Consider the following 20495-nt stretch of genomic DNA (forward strand, 5'->3'; position numbering starts at 1 on the left):
AATATGTGGCTGAACTGGCGCTAGTAAGGGAAGACATGACTATCAGGATACAGGATACAAACAAGGCATACGAGCAGTACAAGGTAGAAGACCCACCACTTGTAAATAGCACTCTGGTACTCTGGTCAACTCGTCACCATGAGAAAAGAACCCAGTATTCATTGCACCCCCAGGGGTTTAGGTCGGGTTGCAACAGGGATGCTCACAGCGCAACAGGTGACCACAAAGCACAGGTTGTAAATAGAAGAGGAGCAACGATGCTTCAGGCTCCCATAATCGTCGCTGAGGTGAGGCACACCTATGGCCCATGGCCGGCTTGGCCCAGGAGCCCAGTCCATGTGTTGCTCCGTGTCCCAACGTGCCATGAGGCCGTCCGAGCCCCTTGCGCCCCGTGCACCTGTTGGCTAATGTGAAGATGAACAGTAGATCAGTAAAGCCTTTTTGTGTAACTTCAATACCCTCATACCATCTCTCAAACGCACACTCCTCCTTTCTAATCACAACCTCCCCCCCTCCCCCCTTCCTTCCTCCTTACCAAGGCCTGGTGCCACTTGGTCCCCACACGCACAGACCTTCTCTTCTCTTCACATCTCCATCTTCCTCCCTCCTCCTCTAACATCCTTATAACGATCCATCTGTGCGTGGCAGGCCACCCACCCTCCTCCTACTTTTGCTACACCCTCGTTCGACAACCCGTCTGTGACGGTAACAACACTCGACAAGCTCGACATTCATTTACAGGTTTTGCGTGCTGGACACTTGAAGCCTTAGCCTTGACTCGACTCGACAACACCCATCACGACACTACACCCACGCCGAATCGACAGAACGAACACCCCGACATAATGCGCCTCACTTTCCTTCTCATCCTCCTAGCGGCTGCCGTTTCAGCTTTGCCGACCCGCTTTGACATGAGCGGCGTTGATCGCCGCAGTATCCTGCTTTCCGCTCCTCCGGCTGCCCGGGCCGACCACGCTGCCCTTGTGTCTGACCACGTCCATGGTCGCCGGGCTGGTCAGGGGTTTGGCCACCGCTCCGGCTTACGCAAGGTGCGTCGCTTGAAGAGCAAGCGTGCTCGCAAGTGCCAGCCTCGCACCTCCTCGTCTACGACTACACCGACTCCCACTAGCGGCGACTGGACGCAGACCTGGTCCAAGCCTGACAACAATTCGACATCGGGCCACGGCTCATCGTCAAGTTGGTCCGACCACCCGGGCGTCGATGGCAGCTCGTCTGATAACTGGTCATCTTCGGCTACCACGACTTTCACCACCGAGCACGGCAGGCCGTCGCCCTCGTCCAGCGAGGAGTCCTCGACCGCGTCCCATTCTTCTTCGCAGTCCTCCTGGGGCAATGAAGAGACCTCTACATCGTCGTCTACCTGGGCCACCGAGTCTGCCACCTCTTCAGAGTCCGCAACAGAGTCCAGCTGGGACAGCCAGTCCGCATCATCAACTTCCAGCTCGGAGCAGCCCAAGCCCACTGACGGTGGCCAGAGCAACGGCGAGCTCGACCACATGCTTTTCCCTAACGGTCGCGGCAAGGCGTTCTGGACCACCAGCTCTGGCGGTCTTTCCTGTGAGTCCCTCCCCACGAGTTTCACTCACACCCAAGTCGAGGAGGCTCTCCTCCCTCTCCAGTTCGGCTCGCTCCCCAACGTCGGCACTGCCCCAGACGGTGCCGTAGCTTTCCAGCAGGTCTACCCTGGCGGTCAGTACGGCAAGGGTTACTCGTTCTACTGCGGTGGTGACAAGAACGGTGTCAACGTTGAGGGCACTCGCGAGATCACCTTTGCCTACTCGGTCTACTTTGCCGACGGCTTCGCATGGACCAAGGGCGGAAAGCTTCCAGGCATCTACGGTGGCACGTCACTCGACGCGGCCAAGACGTGTTCGGGCGGCCGTTCTGAGGGCCGCGACGAATGCTTCTCTGCACGTGTCATGTGGCGCGCCAACGGCGACGGCGAGCTCTACAACTACTTCCCTCCAGACGCCAAGAACGACTACTGCAACTTCCCCCCCAAGTCGGTGTGCAACCCCAGCTTTGGTGACTCGATCGGCCGCGGCGCGTTCCAGTTCAAGGCTGGCCAGTGGAACACTATCTCGCAGCGCCTCAGGCTCAACGACCCCGGACAAAAGAACGGCGAGCAGGAGCTGTTCATCAACGGCCAGAGCGTCATCAAGCTCAACAATGTCATGATCACGTCCAACCCCAACGCCAAGCTCTACGGTATCATGGCGCAGACGTTCTTCGGCGGCGGCTCGTCGGACTTTGCCCCACCCAGCGACCAGACGGCCTGGTTCAAGGACTGGTCTCTCTCCATGTCCTAACCCCAAATCTCAACCCTACCCGACGCGCGTCGCTGGTCGACGCGCGTAACTCATCTGCTCTTATCTTTCTAGGGCCTGGCGCCCTATAGCGTGGACCGTGCAGGCACTCCACGCCCTACATGTAACAAGGTTTGTCGTTGGTCACCCCCCATCCCACCTGCCTGTGCTCCATAGCCAAATGCATTACGTGTAGCGCGCAATGGGGCCACGCCTTCATGTCTCCGTGCTATCTCTAGCGGACGCGCCCACCAACATGAGTTCCTGCAGGATTGCAGGACAAACACTCGTTCCTGTTGCCGACTGTGATGTGCCATTCGAGTCCTAAGAATCCGAGCTAGGAATAGAAGCCTCGGCCTCTTTTAGCATCCGTATATAAGGAACAGAGCACGGAAGGGCACGGAAAGCGTGGTTGGGTTCCAGGCCCGGTTCTGCCCGCATGTACACTTGAGTCATCAGTGAGGCGCGTCTCGTCTCGTCTGGTCTCGTCTGGTCTAGTGAACGGTGAAGGCGAAGGGGACCCTATCCATACATCCCCTCATCTCCGCGTTCCAGCCACGCACCCGTCCAGCCGCGGTATGTGATGGCCACCTGCCCAGACGCGGGAGCTCTGAAGCCGGCGGTTTCCGGTTAACACACAGTCTAGCAGGTTGTAAACAAAGGAACATTACTCTTGTCTCTGCATCAGATTGTTCTCGTGCCCCGTCCCCGTTCAGACGCGATCCGCGGAATGCGTCATCGCGTCTTGATCGATCACTGCGAGTCAGGATCGCCAGCCTCATTGTTCCCGCCATCGCCAGACTAGTTGCATTCTTCGTGCTCCAATCCCACCCAACACTTACCTCCCATTCCTCAACTCACCCACACCCACACCCACACCCACACCCACACCCACACCCAAACCACCCCCCTCCCGCCCTCTCCCCCATCCCGGATATCAGATGCAATGCATAGCGGTGTGGTGGTGCCTATACGGCGGATATGTGGGTAGGGTCCCCTCTCTATGGGTCCGTAATCGGTTTTACGCTCGTGCGTTTGGGCTATCGTCTGATTCGTCTCAGATGAACAAGGGCGGGGTGGGTGCTGGCCTCATCTACAAGTGGCCGGCATCTACTTGACACGGTCAATAACCTTGACCGTAAGTCCCACCAGCGCGTCGCGCGCCGGGCTAGGCGGTAAAAGCTCGACCAGCCGGCGCGCCTCGGCCGCAAAATCGCCGGCAAGGGCTGCCGTCCGCTCCATCCCCCTGCTGCGGTTGACGAGGTCGAGCGCGATCTCCGTGTCGCCTTCTCCCTCAAACTTGCGCGCAATGAGCGGCCCAAGCTCCGGGTACTCCTCCCACGCAAAGAGGGCTGGTGCCGTCGCAAGACCAAGACGCATGTCCGCTCCAGAACCGGGCTTGCCCAGGTCCACGTCTGACGGCTTGTAGTCAAGCATGTCGTCCACGAGCTGGTGTCAGTTGGTACTCGGGTCGAAGCGATCGGAGCCGAGGGGTGCCGTTATGTAGTGGCCGAAACAAGTCGCCGAAGCTTAAAGGCCAGTAACAGTGCGGTGCACACTGCCCACACGCTGCTAGCACGCCGTCTTTGTCTTTGCGCCACTTGGTCCACTCGCGAGTCACCCGAAACTCACCTGGAATGCAATGCCAAGGTTGCGCCCGTATCCGTATGCGACGTCTTTTAGCCACGCTGCCTCGGTGCTATCGCACCCGCCGAGAATGACGGCCGCACGTGCACTCTTAGCCATCAGACTCGCCGTCTTGAGATATGTCTTGCGCATGTACTCCTCAAAGCCCTGGACTGTGGGCTCCTTTGCTGGGTCGGCAGTAGCGCGTAGCTGAAGAACCTCGCCCTCGACGAGGTTGGCAATGACGGTCGCGAGGAGTTCGACGACCTCGCGACTCCCAAGACGGGCGAGGGCGACCGATGCGCGCCCAAGCAAAAAGTCGCCAGACAGGATAGACAGCTTGTTGCCGAATGCTGATGGTGCGCTCTTCTCTCCACGCCGGAGGTCGGCGTGGTCGATAACGTCGTCGTGAAGCAGCGACGCGACGTGAATCATCTCAACGATGCTCGCCAACCGCCTTTGGGTCGGCAGAATCGTTGCCGCGAGGCCGTCGGTCGCTCCGCCCGTGCTGAGGAGAGACGCCGAGGGGCTCGGCGTGATAGCTGGTGATGGTGGCCTAGCACCAACAGGGGGTATCCTAAACGGCGATGCGAATGTTTGGGCGCCCTTGGGCTCTGGACCCATACTCTCGGGGTTCCAGTCGTTGAGTACACCGCCCTCGCTCGTGAGAGCGTCGTCGATCCCACCGCTCCCCGAACGTAACTGCTCCTCGGCCTCGGCTGCGACACCTCCCCATCCCTCTCCGATCCCGTTCGTAGCCTGCGCCATGAGCAGCACAAGCAGTGGGCGGAGGTGTTTTCCCTCAGCGTTGAAATAGTATTTAGCGACGGCGTCGAGGGCCGGATGGCTCGACCCGAGCATGTGGAACAGCGAGCCCTTGAGCGCCCCAATCTCCGTCTTGATCACCGCTAGCGGGTCCAAGCGGTCATCGGCCTGCCGTGGTGGAGGCGCCTTGGCAAGGACCGAGTGCGCATGCTCGGTTGCGGCCGCCCAGGCGCTTGTTGCGGTTGCGGCCGAAGCCGGGCGTGGCACCGAGCTGTGTGCGCCCCGAACACTCCGCAGCGAAAGAGTTGGCGCCGCCGTACGGCGGTACGCGGATTTGGCGGCCCGGGAGAGCATGGCCTGTGGGTTTTGTTTTGTGGTGGTGTGGGGTGGGAGGAGTGCGATGGGGCGTTGGCCGGGTTGGCCTCGAAGAAAAAGTCGGCGCAACGGGTTGGGTGACCATCCTCCAGTCTCCTCCTGGCTGCTCCTCCCTCACCCCAGCCCCAGGGTGTTCACTCGAGATTGCATTTTGATACGGGCAACCGCGGACTTGCAAGGCTTTAAATTTTAATCACACGTATTCTTCCATGCTGAATTAACAGCTTGAACCGCCTCCACCCGCCACCCAAAAGTTGATCATCAAGTTAAGAGTAGGAGAAGCAAGTCTCCGTTATACCGAGCTGCAGTTAGCCAACATGGGAAAGAGTGAGCTCGTGGATTCGGACAGAGAGAACTGACTTGCAGTCAAGTCGGCAGCCGAGGGCGACAAGCCCAAGACGAAGCGCGAGCCGTCTCGGAGGGAGTCTTCATCGCCATCGCCTTCCGATTCCGACTATTCGTCCGACTCGTCTGATGACACGGTCGAAGACGAGGACGGCGAGGAGCTGACGCCCGCAATGGATGCCGCGATCCTCCGTACTCTCGCCAAGATCCGCAAAAAGGACGGCGTGTACGGCACGGACAAGATCCTCGAAACTGAGCTGGCGACGGCTCAAGCCGCAGCTGGCGAGCGGGGTCTAGGCGCACGTGCAGCACAAAAGGCCGAGAAGCCGTTCCTGCTCAAGGACTTGCACCGGCAGAACTTGCTTGACGGCGTCGATTCCGATAACGAGGACGAAGAGCAACTCACCAATGTTCAGATGTCGCGGCGGGCCGCTGCCGATGCACGCGCAGCCTTTGCTGCGTTCGGTGACGACTCGGATGACGAAGAGGTCCTCATCAAGCGCGAGAAGGGTGACGGCGAGGACGAGACCGAAGATGCGGCGTACCGCCAGTTCCTGCTCGAGATGGGCGGTGGCGAGGCTGAGGTGCGCGCGGCGCTCGGGATGGCGGATGCGCCAACGACCGACTTTCGCGAGTACGAGGAGGAGACGCCCAAGAAGATGAAGAAGGAGAAGGAGATGAGCGAGGAGAAGCGGGCCAAGCGTGAGGCCAAGCGTCAAGCCAAGCGCGGAAAGGCGGACGAGGACTTCCTCATGGAGTGAGTTGGACAACAGAGTCAGCTGACAGAAGCTATATCCTGAACCGCGGATGGATCGACAAGGAGAAGAAGGCGGTGCCGACGTACGAGGACATTGTTGGTCGCGAGCGTGGTGACGATTCCGAGGACGACGACGAGGACACGCCGTGGGGCAAGATTGACGAGGAGGAGGAGTTTGACGACAAAGCGGACGAGTTTGAGACCGAGTACAACTTCCGTTTTGAGGAGCCAGGCGCTGCGACGATTGTTACCCACCCGCGTCAGATTGACTCGGCGGTGCGTCGCGGCGACGATAGCCGCAAGCTCAAGCGTCAGGCGCGGGAGGAGCGCAAGGCGGCCGAAAAGGCCGCAAGAGAAGAGGAGGTGCGGAGGAAGCAGGACGCGAAGCGGCGCGAGATGGAGTCGCAGCTCGCGGCGCTTAAGAGGGAACTCGGGGACAACGTCGATCTCACTGGCCTCGAGAAGGTGCTCGAGGGCGATTGGGATGAGGCCGAGTGGGATCGGGTCGTTGGTGGGATCCTCGCTGGACCCGATGCGGACGACGACGACGACGAGAAGCCAGCGTGGGACGATGCGTTCGGCGACGAGTACATGGACGAGGACGACGAGGACGACTCGGCCGACCCCGAGGATGCGGCGTATGCCAACGAGGGCGAGTGGGATGGACAGGAGGCTTGGGAGGAAGATGAAGAGGAGAACTGGGACGGCCCGATCGACATGGACGCGGACTTTATCGCCCTTGACAAGCCGAAGAAGACCAACAAGAAGGACCGGAAGAAGCGCAAGGCTGAGCCCGATGAGGAGGAGGAAGAGCTGAGCGTGATGGAGCGTGCAGAGCGTATGAAGGCGGCTGCGGACGAGATGCGTGACCTCGACCACGAGGACGAGGTAGGCGGTCTCCGCACGCGGTTCAAGTACACCCGCACTGCGCCGCAGGGCTTTGGCCTGACTACTGCCGAGATCCTCATGTCCACCGACGCCGAATTGAACGGCCTCGTGAGCTTCAAGCACATGCAGCCGTATCGGCGTGGCGGGCTTGGCCGCGCAGGTGTAGGTCTGGGCCGGAGGGTCCGTGACCTGAAGGTCCAGCTCTCCCGGCGGCGATGGGGTGAAGAGGGTGAGCGTAGCGAACGTAGCGAAACCCAATCGATGCGTATCGAGCGCCACGGACCTGGTGGCGCCAATGCCCAGCCTCTCGGACAGCGAAAGACGGACGAGGGCGGACGACCGGGTAAGCGCCTCGGCAAGAAGGAGCGGATGAAGCGCAAGGCTGCCGAGTCGGCAGACGTGGCAGAAGCGCCCCAGGAGGAACCCAGCGCGAAAAAGCGTAAGGTTGAGGAACCGCCTGCGCTCCCACCCGGCGTGGAGCTGGCGGAGGGTGCTGGGGAGGGCAAGAAGCGCCGGAGGAAGAAGAAGAAGGCCGCGGAGTAGGCGTAGGTAGCATAGATGACATGGATATACTCCATTGTGGCGCTGGGCGTGAGGCAATGATGGAGCTGTTTTCAGCAGCTAGCGAAGCACCACGAGTGGAAAACGATTGCGAGGAGTGACCATCAGCGCTCAATCTTCTCCACAGTGCACAGCGCCACTCGCTGTCCACTCCGAGACCTCCCAAGCCATCAATCCACATTCGTACAGTATCAGATACCGGCGTCAACGATCTACCATTTGCACTGGTTCAGCCTGTCCAGGTAACTAAACTGCATGCGGACGCAATGTTGCAGAGAAGGGAGGAGGCAAAAAGCGGGGCTTCTCCGGGAATCGAACCCGGGTCGACCGCAATCAACTGCTCCTATCGGAGCGGGGACTGCCCGAAGCGGCCATGCTACCACTATACCAAGAAGCCGCGGTGTGAAAGAAGATTTTCACTGACTAATGATCAGATATCACAGGACAAAAAGTCGCTGATTTCTACATGTACGTCTTACCATGAAGAGAGTGTGGTCGTCCGGAAGGTAGGGCGGGTGTTTTGAATGCCGATGGACGATCGATTCGCCACCCGACCATTCTCTCCGCAGCAAGAGGCTTTCACAGTTACACAGAACGCATCCGTGGCCATGATTGTGTCATCTCTAGGCTGTACATATGCTGCATAATACGCACCCGTGATTACTTGAACGTGATCGCACACAGGATTACGAAGGAGGGTAGGTGGACACCATCAGCCTACTCTCCGTCTTCTCGGGAGGTTTCGCCTGTTCACGACACCATGCCAGTCTCCCACACGCTCTTCATTCTCTCTAAGACTGAACGAAGCGGAGGTAAACGCCTCGTTACGCTAACCCGGTCCGGAGAGATATCGACCGAGAGCTCCGCGCGATACGGACCGATCATCTACCGAGCCTCGGTCGATATGTTCAACCATCAGCATGGCCCTTATATACAGTACCTCTCTTGTTGATACCCAACCACATTGACCACCATGACCACCGACACACCCCGCAAGCTGCGCATCGCCGTCCTCGGAGCAGGCCGTATGGGTCTGCGCCACGCGCGAAACGTACGTCCCATCTCTGACTAGCTGACGATAGGTCGCGTACGCTGCACCCCGCGCCGAACTGGTGGGCATCGCGGACCCCAAGCCCGCAGTCCTCCAGGCCGCGGCAGCCGAGCTTCCCCCCATTCGCACGGCGTTGGACAGCATGGACCTCATCAGCTCGCCTGACGTTGATGCGGTCTTGATTGCAAGCGAGACGAGCACACACGCCTCGCTCGCGGTCGCCGCCATCCAGGCCGGCAAGCACGTCCTCCTCGAGAAGCCGATTGCTGTCGACGTCGAGGGATCTCGGCCAGTCGTCGAAGCCGCTGCAAAGTCGAATGTCAAGGTCATGATCGGGTTTTCGCGTCGGTTCGACGAGTCCCTCGGTGAGGCTAAGGCTATGCTCGACCGTGGCGAGCTGGGTACGCCTTATCTTCTCAAGAGCTGCACGAACGACATGTTCGACTCGACGGGCTTCTTTGTCGCATACTCCAAGGCTAGCGGGGGCATTTTCATCGACTGCGGGATCCACGATATCGACCTCGCTCGGTGGCTGCTCAACACGTCGGCTAGTGGCAAGAAAGAAGTCCAGCGCGTGTATGGGAGCGGGACGAATGTTCGTCACCCCGAACTCGCCGAGACCGGCGATTGCGATAACGGAATGGGTATTATCGAGTTTAGTAATGGCGCGCGGGCCATGATCCACCTCTCCCGCACTGCTGTTCATGGACATGACACGGTCACGGAACTCTTCGGGACCGAGGGCAAGGCCGTCGTGAATGGTAACCCTGCGATCAACAGGCTTGAGATTCGCGACTTGCACGGCGTCCGCAGCCTTTCCCACCCCACGTACTACGAACGCTTCAAGGAGGCGTTCGTCAACGAGCTCAACACATTCGTAAAGGTTGTGCTGGACGACGACAAGGTGCCTACACCTCCGGAAGACGCACTCAAGGCCGCACAGATTGCCGTCGCGCTTACACACTCGTTCCGGACTGGTGTACCTGTTGATTTCGACGAGGAGGGGGAGCCGATCCTCAAGTAGAGCTTGTAGCTAAAGGAGATGCAAGTACTGTTAGTTTACGGCCCGTCATTCTGGAAGCTCCCATTCTACACCACTGCAATGACAATGCTGCATGCTCGCGCCAGATTAGAGTCCCTTGTTCGCCATGGCGTTGCGGTACACCGCGGTCCACGGGGAAGGCTGCGTGTGGATACGCGCCGACTGTGCGGCCTTGATGGCGTACGCGTACTTGTCCTCCGTACGGATAACCTGGGGTTAGCCAGCGTAGAGGGTAGATGGTATGTGGGCTCGGCTGTGAGACTGGACAGTTGGCAAATGCGTGCGCTCAGCCACGATGCCACGATGCCACGATGCCACGCTTGCTGGAGATGATACTTTGGTAGCAAGCGGAAAAAAGAGCCCGGCCGACAGCCGCATCCGACGTGACTGCCCACAGCGCCACCCATAAACTGTGCTGCTCTCCACATTCTGGCCCAGCCTCCAAGCCTTGATTCCACGTGCAAGCCAAGCGCACTTACCGAGCCAATCGACATGAAGAAGGCAAAAGTCGCAGCAGACGAGCCCATGTACTGAGCGAGGGTCGCGAGCGCACCGCGCGGGCCAGGGCCGGCACTGTTGTCAGTTGGCGCGTGGATGCGAGAGCTCTCCAAACCCCTCACCGGAGAATGGAGAACGAGCCCTGTTGTCAGCTAGATTCTCAGCTTGAGGCCAAGGTTGCGCCGGTTTCCAGCGGCGGTCACCCAGCTCAACCCCTAACCGGGGTTATGCACTCACGAAGATGAAGCCAATGGTGAGGCCGACACCGCCTCCCATGACGAAGCCCATCTTCACTGCTCGTTAGCGATGGTTCTCAAGGCCTTGAGGGGACATGAGCGACATGAGAGTGGCCTTCCCAGCACGCAAGGCCGCATTCATCGGCCGTATCCACTCGGACTCACTCTTGTCCCAGTTGGAACCACCCTGCGTCGTGGTCGGAGGAGGCGGCATTGTTTTTGTAGCTTTGTCGAGATTAGAAATCAGAAGGATGCCGGGATCCGAGATGTCTTGGCTCGTTGTCCTCTTTCAATCGGTCTACCCATAGATGGGTCACGTGTGGGAGAGAAGATGAAGGAAGTGCGGAGAGGGTGAGATGTCCGTTTGGTGAAATTGCCCTGAAGGCGGGCCAATGGCCACCAGGGCAATCAATGGGCGTCATTGACAAACATGTAATACAGCGGTATATTGAAGAGTATTGAATATTGAATAGTACAGTTAGTATAGCTTGACTAAACGCCAACTCCCAACGCGAACATCAGAGTGACTCGTTCAACACTGACGCTCTCATCTTTGCCCACACTGTGCGGTACGCGGCATGAACCGCCTCACAACCGTCCTCTACCCGTAAGCTACATCTCCCTCACACTACTCCCTTCCTCCTTTGACACCAGCTCAATTCCTGGCTCGGCTGGGTCTGAGGGGTCACCGGCCAACCCCACTCCTCAGGATTCGGTAACGGGCCAAGCATCGCCCGTTGAGCGACGCTTGTCTTTGAGTGTGAATGTGGGCGCACGGTCAATCTATGACGATCCTCGCGCGACACGCTTCCTCTCGCCCCCACCAACCCTTGATCGTTCGCACTCTGATGACGACCGAGGGACATTGCACACCCAACGTCAGCGCCGTCCCACCGAGTTTGATATCGATTTCCCCTCTTCCTCTAGGCCCCACAGCCTTAAACGCTCCGACAACTCTACGCCCACCGCGCCGCTTAGCAACGGACCAGACCGCTCCCTCCGCGTCAACCTCATGGCCGCCTGTGTCCAGCCTCCTCGCCGCAACCGCAACTCGGCAGCGCCTGCCGCCACCGGTCGGCTGAATGCCATGGCAAAGGGCCCCAAAGGGCAGTATGTCGTTGGCGGCAGCCAATGTAGGTTGAATCGCTGGCCGCGTTGACTGTAGACCTGCGCGTGCTCGAGATCACGAATCCATCTCAAGATGACGAGGGGTTGCCCAAGTCGCGGACGCCGTTCGCTCGTGGACCGGGCGGCGTGGGTATCTCGGAAGTCGTCAACTTCTGGCGCCCATCGTGGAGTCCCAACAAAGGCGTCAACGACGTCGATTGGGGATGTGGGAGTGAGCTACTTTCTGTTGATATTAGCTGACAGGCAGACTTTGAGAACAAGATCGTGACGGCCACACCGAGCGTGCACTGGATGATCTTCGATTTGGAGCGCGGCAAGCTGGACCGCGAGGTCGGGGGTGGCCACACCCGCTCCGTCAACGTCATCCGCGCCTCCAAGATGCCCGCGTTTGCGCACATGGTGCTGACTGGTGGACAAGAGGGGCAGGTTAGACTTTGGGTAAGTGTCGTCACGATGAAAAGCGTTGACGTCCAGGACTTACGTGCTGCTGAGCCAGCAAATAGAAAATATTACAAGCATAACGCGTCCATCACAGCGCTCTCACTCTGTCTTGATGATCCCCATCAATTCGTCGTTGGCACCGACACGGGTGGGCTGTACCGCTACGACTCGCGTGTGCCAGGAAAGGCAATCGGCAAGCTGTGGGGTGCTCACGGGTCCAAAGCTGTCATGGACCTCAAGTGGAAGGAGAGCGAAGAGTTCTCCCTGCCAGGCCAGGGCTGGCTTGCAAGCGCAGGTAGCGATAGGACTGTGCAGGTGCGTGATGAGGTTGTAGGGCGCTCACTGCAGATCTGGGACATGTCTCAGTCATGGGACAAGGGTGCGACGGCCACGCACATTCTCCACACGACCTATGCGGTCCGGGGTGTTGACTGGCGCCCGTCGCATTCGACCGAGCTCGTCGTTGTACCGTGGGATCAGCTCGCCGCGACGGCATCGCCGGATTCGAATCGGCCAGAGGCCTCGCCATCACTGCCCCTCGAGTCGGAGCAGTCTCTAGAGGTGTGGGATGTCAGGCGACATTACATCGCCAAGTATGCACTCCCGGGACACGACAGCACTGCGATCGCCGCGTCATGGGTTGACGAGGACTCAGTCGTCGCGTGCTACCAGAACGGCGGCCTCATACAGATCGACCTTAACAGCAGAGCCGCGCCTAAGACAATTCCGCTTGAGACTATCCCCCGGCAGGTCGTCGCGTTCAGCTGCAAGGGCGAGGTGGCCTACGCTGTCGATCGCTTCAAGCCGGGTGAGATCCCTTTCGACGACGTGTGAGTAATTTCTACAACATGACAGCTGATAGGTAGGAAAGCAGAGTACTCGGCGCACTGGCAGGTGGGCGGCCGTACCCGTAAGGCTCCAGGAGACCACGCGTACGAGCCCACCCAGGCCATGGGGACGCTCCCATTGAGCTGGATCGACAACGATGAGTTCAGGTACCTCGCGAGTCACTACCGCCTCGAAGGCATGCCTCCCGTGCAGCTCTGCCAGTACAACCGCGACGTTGCATCAATGTGCGATAGGACAGACGATGCCCGCGTGTGGCACTTCCTTATCGGTATATTTGACGAGTTTGGAAAACTGAACGAGGGCATGTTCAACGAGTCTGTCTTCTCGCAGGCAGCGACGGTCGTCCAGCCGCGCCCGCCGTCACCTCATGGCCTGGAGACACGACGAACAAGCGACGAGACGATCACCGCGGGCATATTCCAGGGCATCCCGATGGTGCGCGGCGAGGAGATTGTCGCGCCCGAGTTCGAAGGATCCGAGGACGGCTCGGGCTCCTCTGAATCTGGCCTGGAGACGCCCCCGAAGGGCCGCTTCAAGTCGTTCGTAATGCCGACAGCGAACGGGCAGCGACCCAACCTAGGACGCTTGGCGTCGTCCGGCTCCTCCCTTCTTGCCGCAGGCGGCATGATGCGCGTCCCCAAGAAGTTGGGCTTTGACACGCCGATGTCTGACGACGAGGAATCCCTGACCCCAATCGCGGACATGGACTACCCCGATGCATATGGCATATCAGCCGCGCTCGAAGCGGCTTATGCCCGCTCGCGCACGTCCCGCTCCACACCACAGAGCACGCGTCCCCCGTCGCCGAGTAAGCTGACGAGCGGGCGCCGCAGCGCCAATGGATCCATGCGAGGAAGCCAGCGGCCGTCGGTCGCAGAACGCACCATAGACCGGATACAGCCTGTGGCGCTCACCCGGCCGGCACAGGACGCGTTCCCTCCTCTCCAGTGGGACGACTACCGCGAGGCACGGATCCAATCGTTCCTCGACTGGTGGGAGGCATACATCGACGACGTGAGTTGATGTTTGTGGGCGGTCATCTAACAGCAGGGCGAGGTGCAGCTTGCAACAGCACTATGTATTGTAGGATCTAAAGTTATCAGGTTCCCGCAGAAGCAGGTCGAGCGCGTCCTTGACACGTACCTCAGTGAGCTGCCGTGTTGTGGGTGGTAGCTGACAGAAGACATGCTCGAGGCGCACCACCTCCCCGTCCCGCTGGCGTACTACCGCCGCTTCTCCAACATCCTCGACGCACAGACGGTCTCGGGCATGGACGGCATCAGCCACGTTCAATACTGCGTCAAGTGCGGCAAGTCGACTGGTTCGCTCGACGACACGAGCGAGACCAAGACGTTTTGGTGGTGCACCAAGTGCCGTCGCGCCGCCAAGATCTGCACGATTTGGTGAGTCACTGTGCCTCTCATACTGTACTCACACCAGCCGTGAACCGGTCAAGGGTCTGTGGATGAGCTGCAACACGTGCCGGCACGGCGGGCACCAACGATGTATGCGCTCGTACTACAGTGAGTACCGATACCTTGGACACGCCGGTAAACATAGCTGACGTCAGCCAAATCCGTCACGGTCACTGTCGTGCCAGCACCGGAGGCGTCTCGAGCACCGTCGCCGAGCCCTGGCGGGCAAGTTGGGCGGCGCTCTTCAAACCAGCAGCAGACTGGCGTCTCCTCGTCATCGTATGGGTCAAACGTGAGCGGACTGGCTGCTACGTCATACGAGTCGTCAGGCCTGTCATCCAGGGTCAAGCAGGTTGAGCTCGTGATCCCCGATGGAACGGGTGAGGGGGAAAGCGAGGGTGGAACAGTGGTGGTTACGAGCAAGTGTCCCACTGGATGCGGGCATGTGTGCCGCACGGCCGTACGTCGAGAGGGGCTCGAGGGCGAGGAGGACTGACGCTGTTGATAAGATAGATCTGCATGTTGTACTGTTATTGGCAGTGAATGGGAGCATGGGAGAGCGGTGCCACCAAAAGATCTCTGTGAGGCATTGCTGTGCTTGGCTACTTGACAATACAAGTAGTAGTCGCTTCAGCCGAGAGTGTGAGTCACGATCGCGGAATCAAATATTGGTTGGGCGCTTGGGGCCTGGGCATTGCTGGGTGGCAAATGATTGGTGGCAAACTCGTTCCCTGGTTAGTTGGATACGTTGGGTGGCAAACTCTTGAAATTGGTCCCGCTTCCCCGCCTCTTTGTCGTTTCGCCGCCCAACTGAGAGCTTGGAAGAATCCCCCCCCCCCCAACCCTCAGCACCAGAGGACATTGTAAGTAACAACTAGCAGCTCCATCACCCATTCTCTGTCTCTCCTCTCAATACTTCGATTCTTGTAGACATTCACTGCTTCCTTCTTCACTCTTACTCCCTTCATCCATCACTCATCACCTACTTTTATACTTCTTACACTCCCCATCCTCTTAAACCCCCTCCATCACCCTCACGTGTCACGCCCCCGCTCAGAAGTCATTACTCTTGCTTCCCAACCCATCCCATCCCCTATCTGCCCCACAACCTATTCCCACAGGTCCGCAGGTGCGCTCCATCCACTTCAAAGGCAAGTATCAAGATCTCGATGGTGCTTCAGCCTCCATCTCTCATCCCTGTCGCTTACCCAATGTTCTCAGATCACTGGCCAGGTTCGTTCTACAATACTGGTTGGCAGACGGTTTGTCCTCGTCTCCTCTCCCCGGACGCCGTCCCTGTCCCCTATCTCCTCGTCTCAGGCCGACTAGCTCGACCACCGTCACCCACTCCCACGATGAGTAGCGAAGACGAACTCGTCCAGCGAACCACCATGCCCGCCCACCAGCAGCTGCCCTTGGCGCCTCCTCCGCTCGTGATCTCGGCCAACCTGTGTTCATCACCTGCCAACACGCCTGCGCCGCCCAGCAAGGAGTCTTCCGTGGGGTTGGACGCAGCCGGCGCTCCGTCTACGGAGATCCGCACCGCCATCCTCAACACGCAGAAGATTGCGGACGAGCCGAAGTCTGTGGAACCTCCGTCGTCGATGTTCGCGACTCCCGCCCCGCCCACCTCGAATGGATCACACAAACCTCTTCGTCCCAGCCGTTGGACCAAGGCGCGGTCGACCTCGACCGAATCGTTCGTTTCAAGCATGGGCATAGAGGCCACCCTCGGCTCGCAATACAACCAGGAGGGCTTCCCCAACTATCCTGTGTCGTCCGAGGACGAGGACAGTGATGTGCGTATTGTGGCCGACGGCGAGGCTATAGCCAAGCAGCTCGCTCAAACGGACGAGGCCGTGCGCCAGATCAACGGCACAACTACCGTCGTCCAGCGAAGCTTTGGCAACATGATGCCTTCTGCGCCTTCCTCCAACCAGTACGAGCTCCCGCGTGCGGCAGCTGCATTCGTCCGACGCCCGGCGCCCGGCAAATTGCGAGGCGAGCGTGGTGATCTCAAGACTGGCGGGTCGTTCGTATCCTCTGGCTCGTCGACCTCGTCAGAGGAGTCTGATTTCCTTCCTGGGATTTCGTGGGTCAACTCGGTGTCACAGCCAGTCCCGTCCAACACCTACAACTACCAATTCTACTACACCAAGCCGGGCGGCCCGTCTAACCCCAACATGCCGCCGCCACCGACTATAGGCAATCGTAAACCCGGCTCGCCCCAACGAGGCAGTCTCAATCAGCCGCCATCGAGCGGTCTCGTAACTCCCAATGCGGAACAGATTACGCTTCCGAATACGCACTCAGCGGACACGGCCACAGAAGGTCCAGGGGACAATGATGAGGATGACGAAACAGTAGGTCCTCGCGAGGGGTCACCGTCGTCGTCCTCTCCGAGTGCTCTGGACCTATTGGCCATGACGGCAGTTGACCAACACAAGAACCAGAGGAACAGATCGTATAACACCTATCTCAAGCGTCAGCAGGGTGCTGAAGCTGTTGCGCAATGGCGCCAGCACGCCATCCCGCCTATTTACGACAATCCACCTGGGTTTGACGGCACTCCTCCGGAAGGCCATGCTCAGCACGAGGGTTCAGGCGAGCGGCCGAAGAAGCGACGACGAAGCACGAAGAACCTCGAGGCTCCTGACCCGAGCCTTCGGAACTCACCCAGCGATCCGAGCGAGGACTCGGACATTGAGTTACACGGCAGTGCGTCCGACAGCGAGTACAATGTGGGCAAGAAGCGCAATCGCCGTAACTCAGCCAAGGACAAGGGCTCGCGTGTGCGCGCAACGTTGCCGATGCCGCCAGCTCAGGCGTCACCGTCTTCAAGCAAGGGCTCTCCAGCGCCTACGGCGAAGAAGTCGCAGCCCAAGCCTAGACGGCCAAGTGGTGCATCTGATGGCAAGCCGGCGATCCAACCGGGCGGCGTGCAATGCGAATACGTCAACCCACTCCCACCCTACCAACGGTGCCCCGACGTTTTTACTCGCAAATACGACATTCCGCGGCACATGGCGCGTCATGCGCGAAGAGAAGGTGTCCTCGTCTCGGAAGGCAAGCTGCCTGAAGAGAAGGCTATGCTCTGGAAGACGATCCGAGATAAGCCGCAGATTCGGTGCAAGGTGTGCTTGGAGTACTTTACAAGGTGAGTTGCCACTGTTCTGAGATTCCGTGGAGAGGGCCAAAGCTGACATTCCACAGGCAGGACGCATTGAAACGCCACCAGAACAAGCAGCATCACCATTAATCACGACGAGCACGAGTGGTCAAAGAGTTGAAGAGGCAATGTACAGCATAGGATTCGGGTTATGTACAGGTTTCGTTGTCATCTATGCGGCTATCCAATTTTTGCATGAAGCTAGGCCCAACTTGGCTTGGGACTAAAGCGCCACACTCGGCAAATTCCGAACGTCCGGCAGAGTGCGTCATGTTGACACATCCAGACGACTCACCCTGTATACACCCCACGCGGCGAGCCACCCACATGTGGGTGACACTTTGGCACAACAGTCACTCTCATCATCAACACAACACTAACCATGTCCACAATGGATCTCGACAGAGATTACGGTACGTACACATCCACATCCATTCATGTTACATGGTTGTAGCTGACATCAGAAACTCGTGATCGCCGGGATGATCGTGACGACGAGCGCGACTACCGCGACGAGCGCGACCATGATGACGACAGGGATCATGGGCGTGACCGTGACCGTAGTCGGAGTCGTGAGCGCGAACGCCGCGACAGTCACCGCGACCGCGACAGGGACGACGACGTGGAGCGCGACGACCGTCGCCGTGAACGCGTGAGTGACTGCCCGGCGCTGTGGCGACAAGTCAGGCCACACCTTCCCTCTGCATCTCCATTGTTCCTCGTTTTGTTACTCGGACGTGTAAGCCGCGATCTGTGCAGTACGGTCACCACTTCCCCTCTGGCCACTACGCCCAACGAGCGGTCACCCTTCCGCGCTCACTCGCATCCACTTGTGTCGCTCACACCAGCGCCGCTCACGCTCTCGGTCCCGCTCACCCCGACGCCGCTCGCGTTCCGGCTCTCGCTCTCATGACCGCGAACGCGACCACGACCGTGATCGCGATCGCAAGCGCTCACGCCGCGAGTCCCACTCTAACCGCGATGACGACCTCTACCGGCCCACCGAGTCGCGCTCTCGCTCGCGGGAGCGCGATCGTGACCGTCCGCGAGAGCGGCGGAGGGGAGAGCGCGGCGGCGAGCGCAACCGTGATCGTCCTCCGCGTCGGTGGGGATCGACATCTGGACCGCAACCTGTGCTCCGCAGCGAGGGTGGGCCGATGAACGCCCCGGTTGGTGTTGCTGAGGCGCACACCCGAGTCAGCCGACGCGAGAACCGGTTATACGTCGGCAACCTCAAGTACGAAGTCACTTTCAAGGACCTCGAGCGGTTTATGGGCCAAGGTACGTAACAGGTTGTGTTGGGACTAGCAGGGATGGGCAAGCGCGCAAGCGACTGCCAAACCAGAGCTGGAGACGGCACAAGCCAATTCCCAAGTCGAAACTGCGGGTCATTGCCCAAACCGCAAAACAGCTTCCAGGTCCGAGTCCGAGTCCGAGGGTTCGAATCCCACAAAGTCGCGATCGTGGAACACGGCCACCGGGCTGGAGGCGAGCTGGGGGCATGTGTTGGATCAGGCGGCGGGTTCGAGACCCGAGAAGGGTGGGGAAACCAATGGGCTGGGAGTAGGGCAACAAAAAGGCGGCACTTGGACTGGAGAAGGACTGGACTGGACTGGGGCTGGGACTGGGACTGGGACTGGGACTGGCAGTTGGATTGGATGGCATCGAGATTGCTCTGGGCGGTCAGGGACCCCTGCGATTTGCAGCGATGTGACTGGAACCACTACTATCCCTCATACACATGAATGATCAGCATCATTGACTCTTTCAGCTGGCGGCGAAGTCGTGTTCTCTGAGATCCTCGTCACGCCGCAGGGCAACTCGAAGGGTTGCGGGTAGGTGCGGTGGTGCAAGATTGCCACGCAGAGGGATCCAGCTGACAGTGAGCGTTGTCGAGTTTGCTACACGCGATCAGGCGCGTGTTGCCATTGACGAGATTGGCGAGAAGATGTTCATGGGCCGTCCTGTGTTCTTACGCCCGGTGAGTTGTGGTGTCTCTTTGGCCACTGACACGCAGGACCGTGAGCCGAACGCACGGTTCGGAGCGGCTCCGATCCCCGGACGCATCGGCATGGCTCTCGGCGAAGCGGCGTCCTTTGGTGGCCAACCAACTAATCGTAACGTGTTCGTCAACAACATCCCATTCGGCGCGTCATGGCAGGACCTCAAGGACCTGATGCGTCAGGCTGGCGAGGTGATCCGCGCGGATGTGGCGATGACGCCTGACGGGCGACCGAAGGGGAACGGTACCGTCGTCTTCGTTGACGCACAGGGAGCGGCGAACGCAATTCGTACGTCCAGCAGTGTGTAGGCTGACAGCAGGCCAGCTCCACGGGTTCGACTGGAACGGCAGCGTGATTGAGGTGCGCGAGGACCGCTTCGCGGCGATGCCTGGCCGCGCGCCGATTCGCGGTGGGCCACCGATACGGGGCGGTATGCGTGGTATGCCGCGGGGCGGCTTTGGGCGGGGCGGTTTCGGGGGAGGCTTCGGGGGAGGGGCAGGCTTTGGCGGCGGCGGGTTCGGACAAGGCTTCAGCGGTGGGTTCCAGCAGGGCCCGCCGGCGCAGGGCTTTGGCGGCGCCGTACCACCTCCCGCGGCTCCTGCGACGAATGGGTCGTATCCTACACAGGTGCAGAGGGAGGTGATGGAGCAGCCGGCCGTCGCCGAACCCAGCCCGCAGATCTGGGTAGGCAATGTGAGTTCCTTGCTAAACAGAGGCAGGCAAGCTGACCCCAGCTCATTCGCGAGACAGCGCATCTGGACCTCGTGGAGTTATTCGCCACGGTCGCGCCAGTCGTTCTCGCTGAAATTCTACTTGAGGGCGGCGAGAGCCGCGGTGAGGGCATCGTGCAGTTCCAGAGCGCAGCCGATGCGGCCGAGTCTATTACGAGATTCAACGGATATGCGTATGGCGGCGTCAACCTCGACGTGCAGTACAACCCGCGCTGGCACGAGTTTGGACCTGATGCAGCGCGCGGGGATGAGGCGCGCGGTGCCGAGGAGTAGTCTGTAGCTAGACCA

General features: G+C 59.6%; 7 protein-coding genes across 7 annotated transcripts; 5 read left to right on the top strand and 2 right to left on the bottom strand.

The window, feature by feature from the left end:
• Positions 1 to 845: 845 nt before the first annotated feature.
• On the top strand, positions 846 to 2330 carry CcaverHIS019_0305340 (uncharacterized protein; the record flags this gene model as incomplete). The annotated part of the gene is made up of 2 exons (XM_060598991.1): positions 846 to 1578; positions 1615 to 2330. The coding sequence occupies 2 exons, from the start codon at positions 846 to 848 to the stop codon at positions 2328 to 2330; spliced, it is 1449 nt and encodes a 482-aa protein (XP_060455729.1).
• A 1107-nt stretch (positions 2331 to 3437) lies between these two features.
• COQ1 (uncharacterized protein) lies at positions 3438 to 5072 on the bottom strand (the record flags this gene model as incomplete). Its single annotated transcript, XM_060598992.1, has 2 exons — positions 3438 to 3776; positions 3960 to 5072. 2 exons carry the CDS (start codon positions 5070 to 5072, stop codon positions 3438 to 3440), a joined length of 1452 nt encoding a protein of 483 aa, XP_060455730.1.
• A 338-nt stretch (positions 5073 to 5410) lies between these two features.
• On the top strand, positions 5411 to 7626 carry kri1 (uncharacterized protein; the record flags this gene model as incomplete). The annotated part of the gene is made up of 3 exons (XM_060598993.1): positions 5411 to 5420; positions 5460 to 6195; positions 6228 to 7626. 3 exons carry the CDS (start codon positions 5411 to 5413, stop codon positions 7624 to 7626), a joined length of 2145 nt encoding a protein of 714 aa, XP_060455731.1.
• Positions 7627 to 8617: 991 nt separating this feature from the next.
• On the top strand, positions 8618 to 9719 carry CcaverHIS019_0305370 (uncharacterized protein; the record flags this gene model as incomplete). The annotated part of the gene is made up of 2 exons (XM_060598994.1): positions 8618 to 8695; positions 8727 to 9719. The coding sequence occupies 2 exons, from the start codon at positions 8618 to 8620 to the stop codon at positions 9717 to 9719; spliced, it is 1071 nt and encodes a 356-aa protein (XP_060455732.1).
• Positions 9720 to 9824: 105 nt separating this feature from the next.
• Positions 9825 to 10685, bottom strand: MGR2 (uncharacterized protein; the record flags this gene model as incomplete). Its single annotated transcript, XM_060598995.1, has 5 exons — positions 9825 to 9947; positions 10217 to 10310; positions 10358 to 10377; positions 10473 to 10528; positions 10637 to 10685. The coding sequence occupies 5 exons, from the start codon at positions 10683 to 10685 to the stop codon at positions 9825 to 9827; spliced, it is 342 nt and encodes a 113-aa protein (XP_060455733.1).
• A 364-nt stretch (positions 10686 to 11049) lies between these two features.
• Positions 11050 to 17563, top strand: RTC1 (uncharacterized protein; the record flags this gene model as incomplete). The annotated part of the gene is made up of 15 exons (XM_060598996.1): positions 11050 to 11078; positions 11126 to 11604; positions 11637 to 11810; positions 11847 to 12037; positions 12074 to 12355; positions 12389 to 12870; positions 12907 to 13903; positions 13940 to 14036; positions 14073 to 14292; positions 14330 to 14412; positions 14460 to 14684; positions 15426 to 15455; positions 15526 to 16667; positions 16752 to 17461; positions 17518 to 17563. The coding sequence occupies 15 exons, from the start codon at positions 11050 to 11052 to the stop codon at positions 17561 to 17563; spliced, it is 5187 nt and encodes a 1728-aa protein (XP_060455734.1).
• Positions 17564 to 17864: 301 nt separating this feature from the next.
• GBP2 (uncharacterized protein) lies at positions 17865 to 20480 on the top strand (the record flags this gene model as incomplete). The annotated part of the gene is made up of 8 exons (XM_060598997.1): positions 17865 to 17886; positions 17938 to 18125; positions 18322 to 18754; positions 19245 to 19308; positions 19361 to 19454; positions 19491 to 19764; positions 19796 to 20169; positions 20211 to 20480. The coding sequence occupies 8 exons, from the start codon at positions 17865 to 17867 to the stop codon at positions 20478 to 20480; spliced, it is 1719 nt and encodes a 572-aa protein (XP_060455735.1).
• Between the last annotated feature and the right edge of the window lie 15 nt (positions 20481 to 20495).

This window comes from Cutaneotrichosporon cavernicola (assembly GCF_030864355.1).
Source record: "Cutaneotrichosporon cavernicola HIS019 DNA, chromosome: 3".
NCBI lineage: Eukaryota > Fungi > Basidiomycota > Tremellomycetes > Trichosporonales > Trichosporonaceae > Cutaneotrichosporon > Cutaneotrichosporon cavernicola.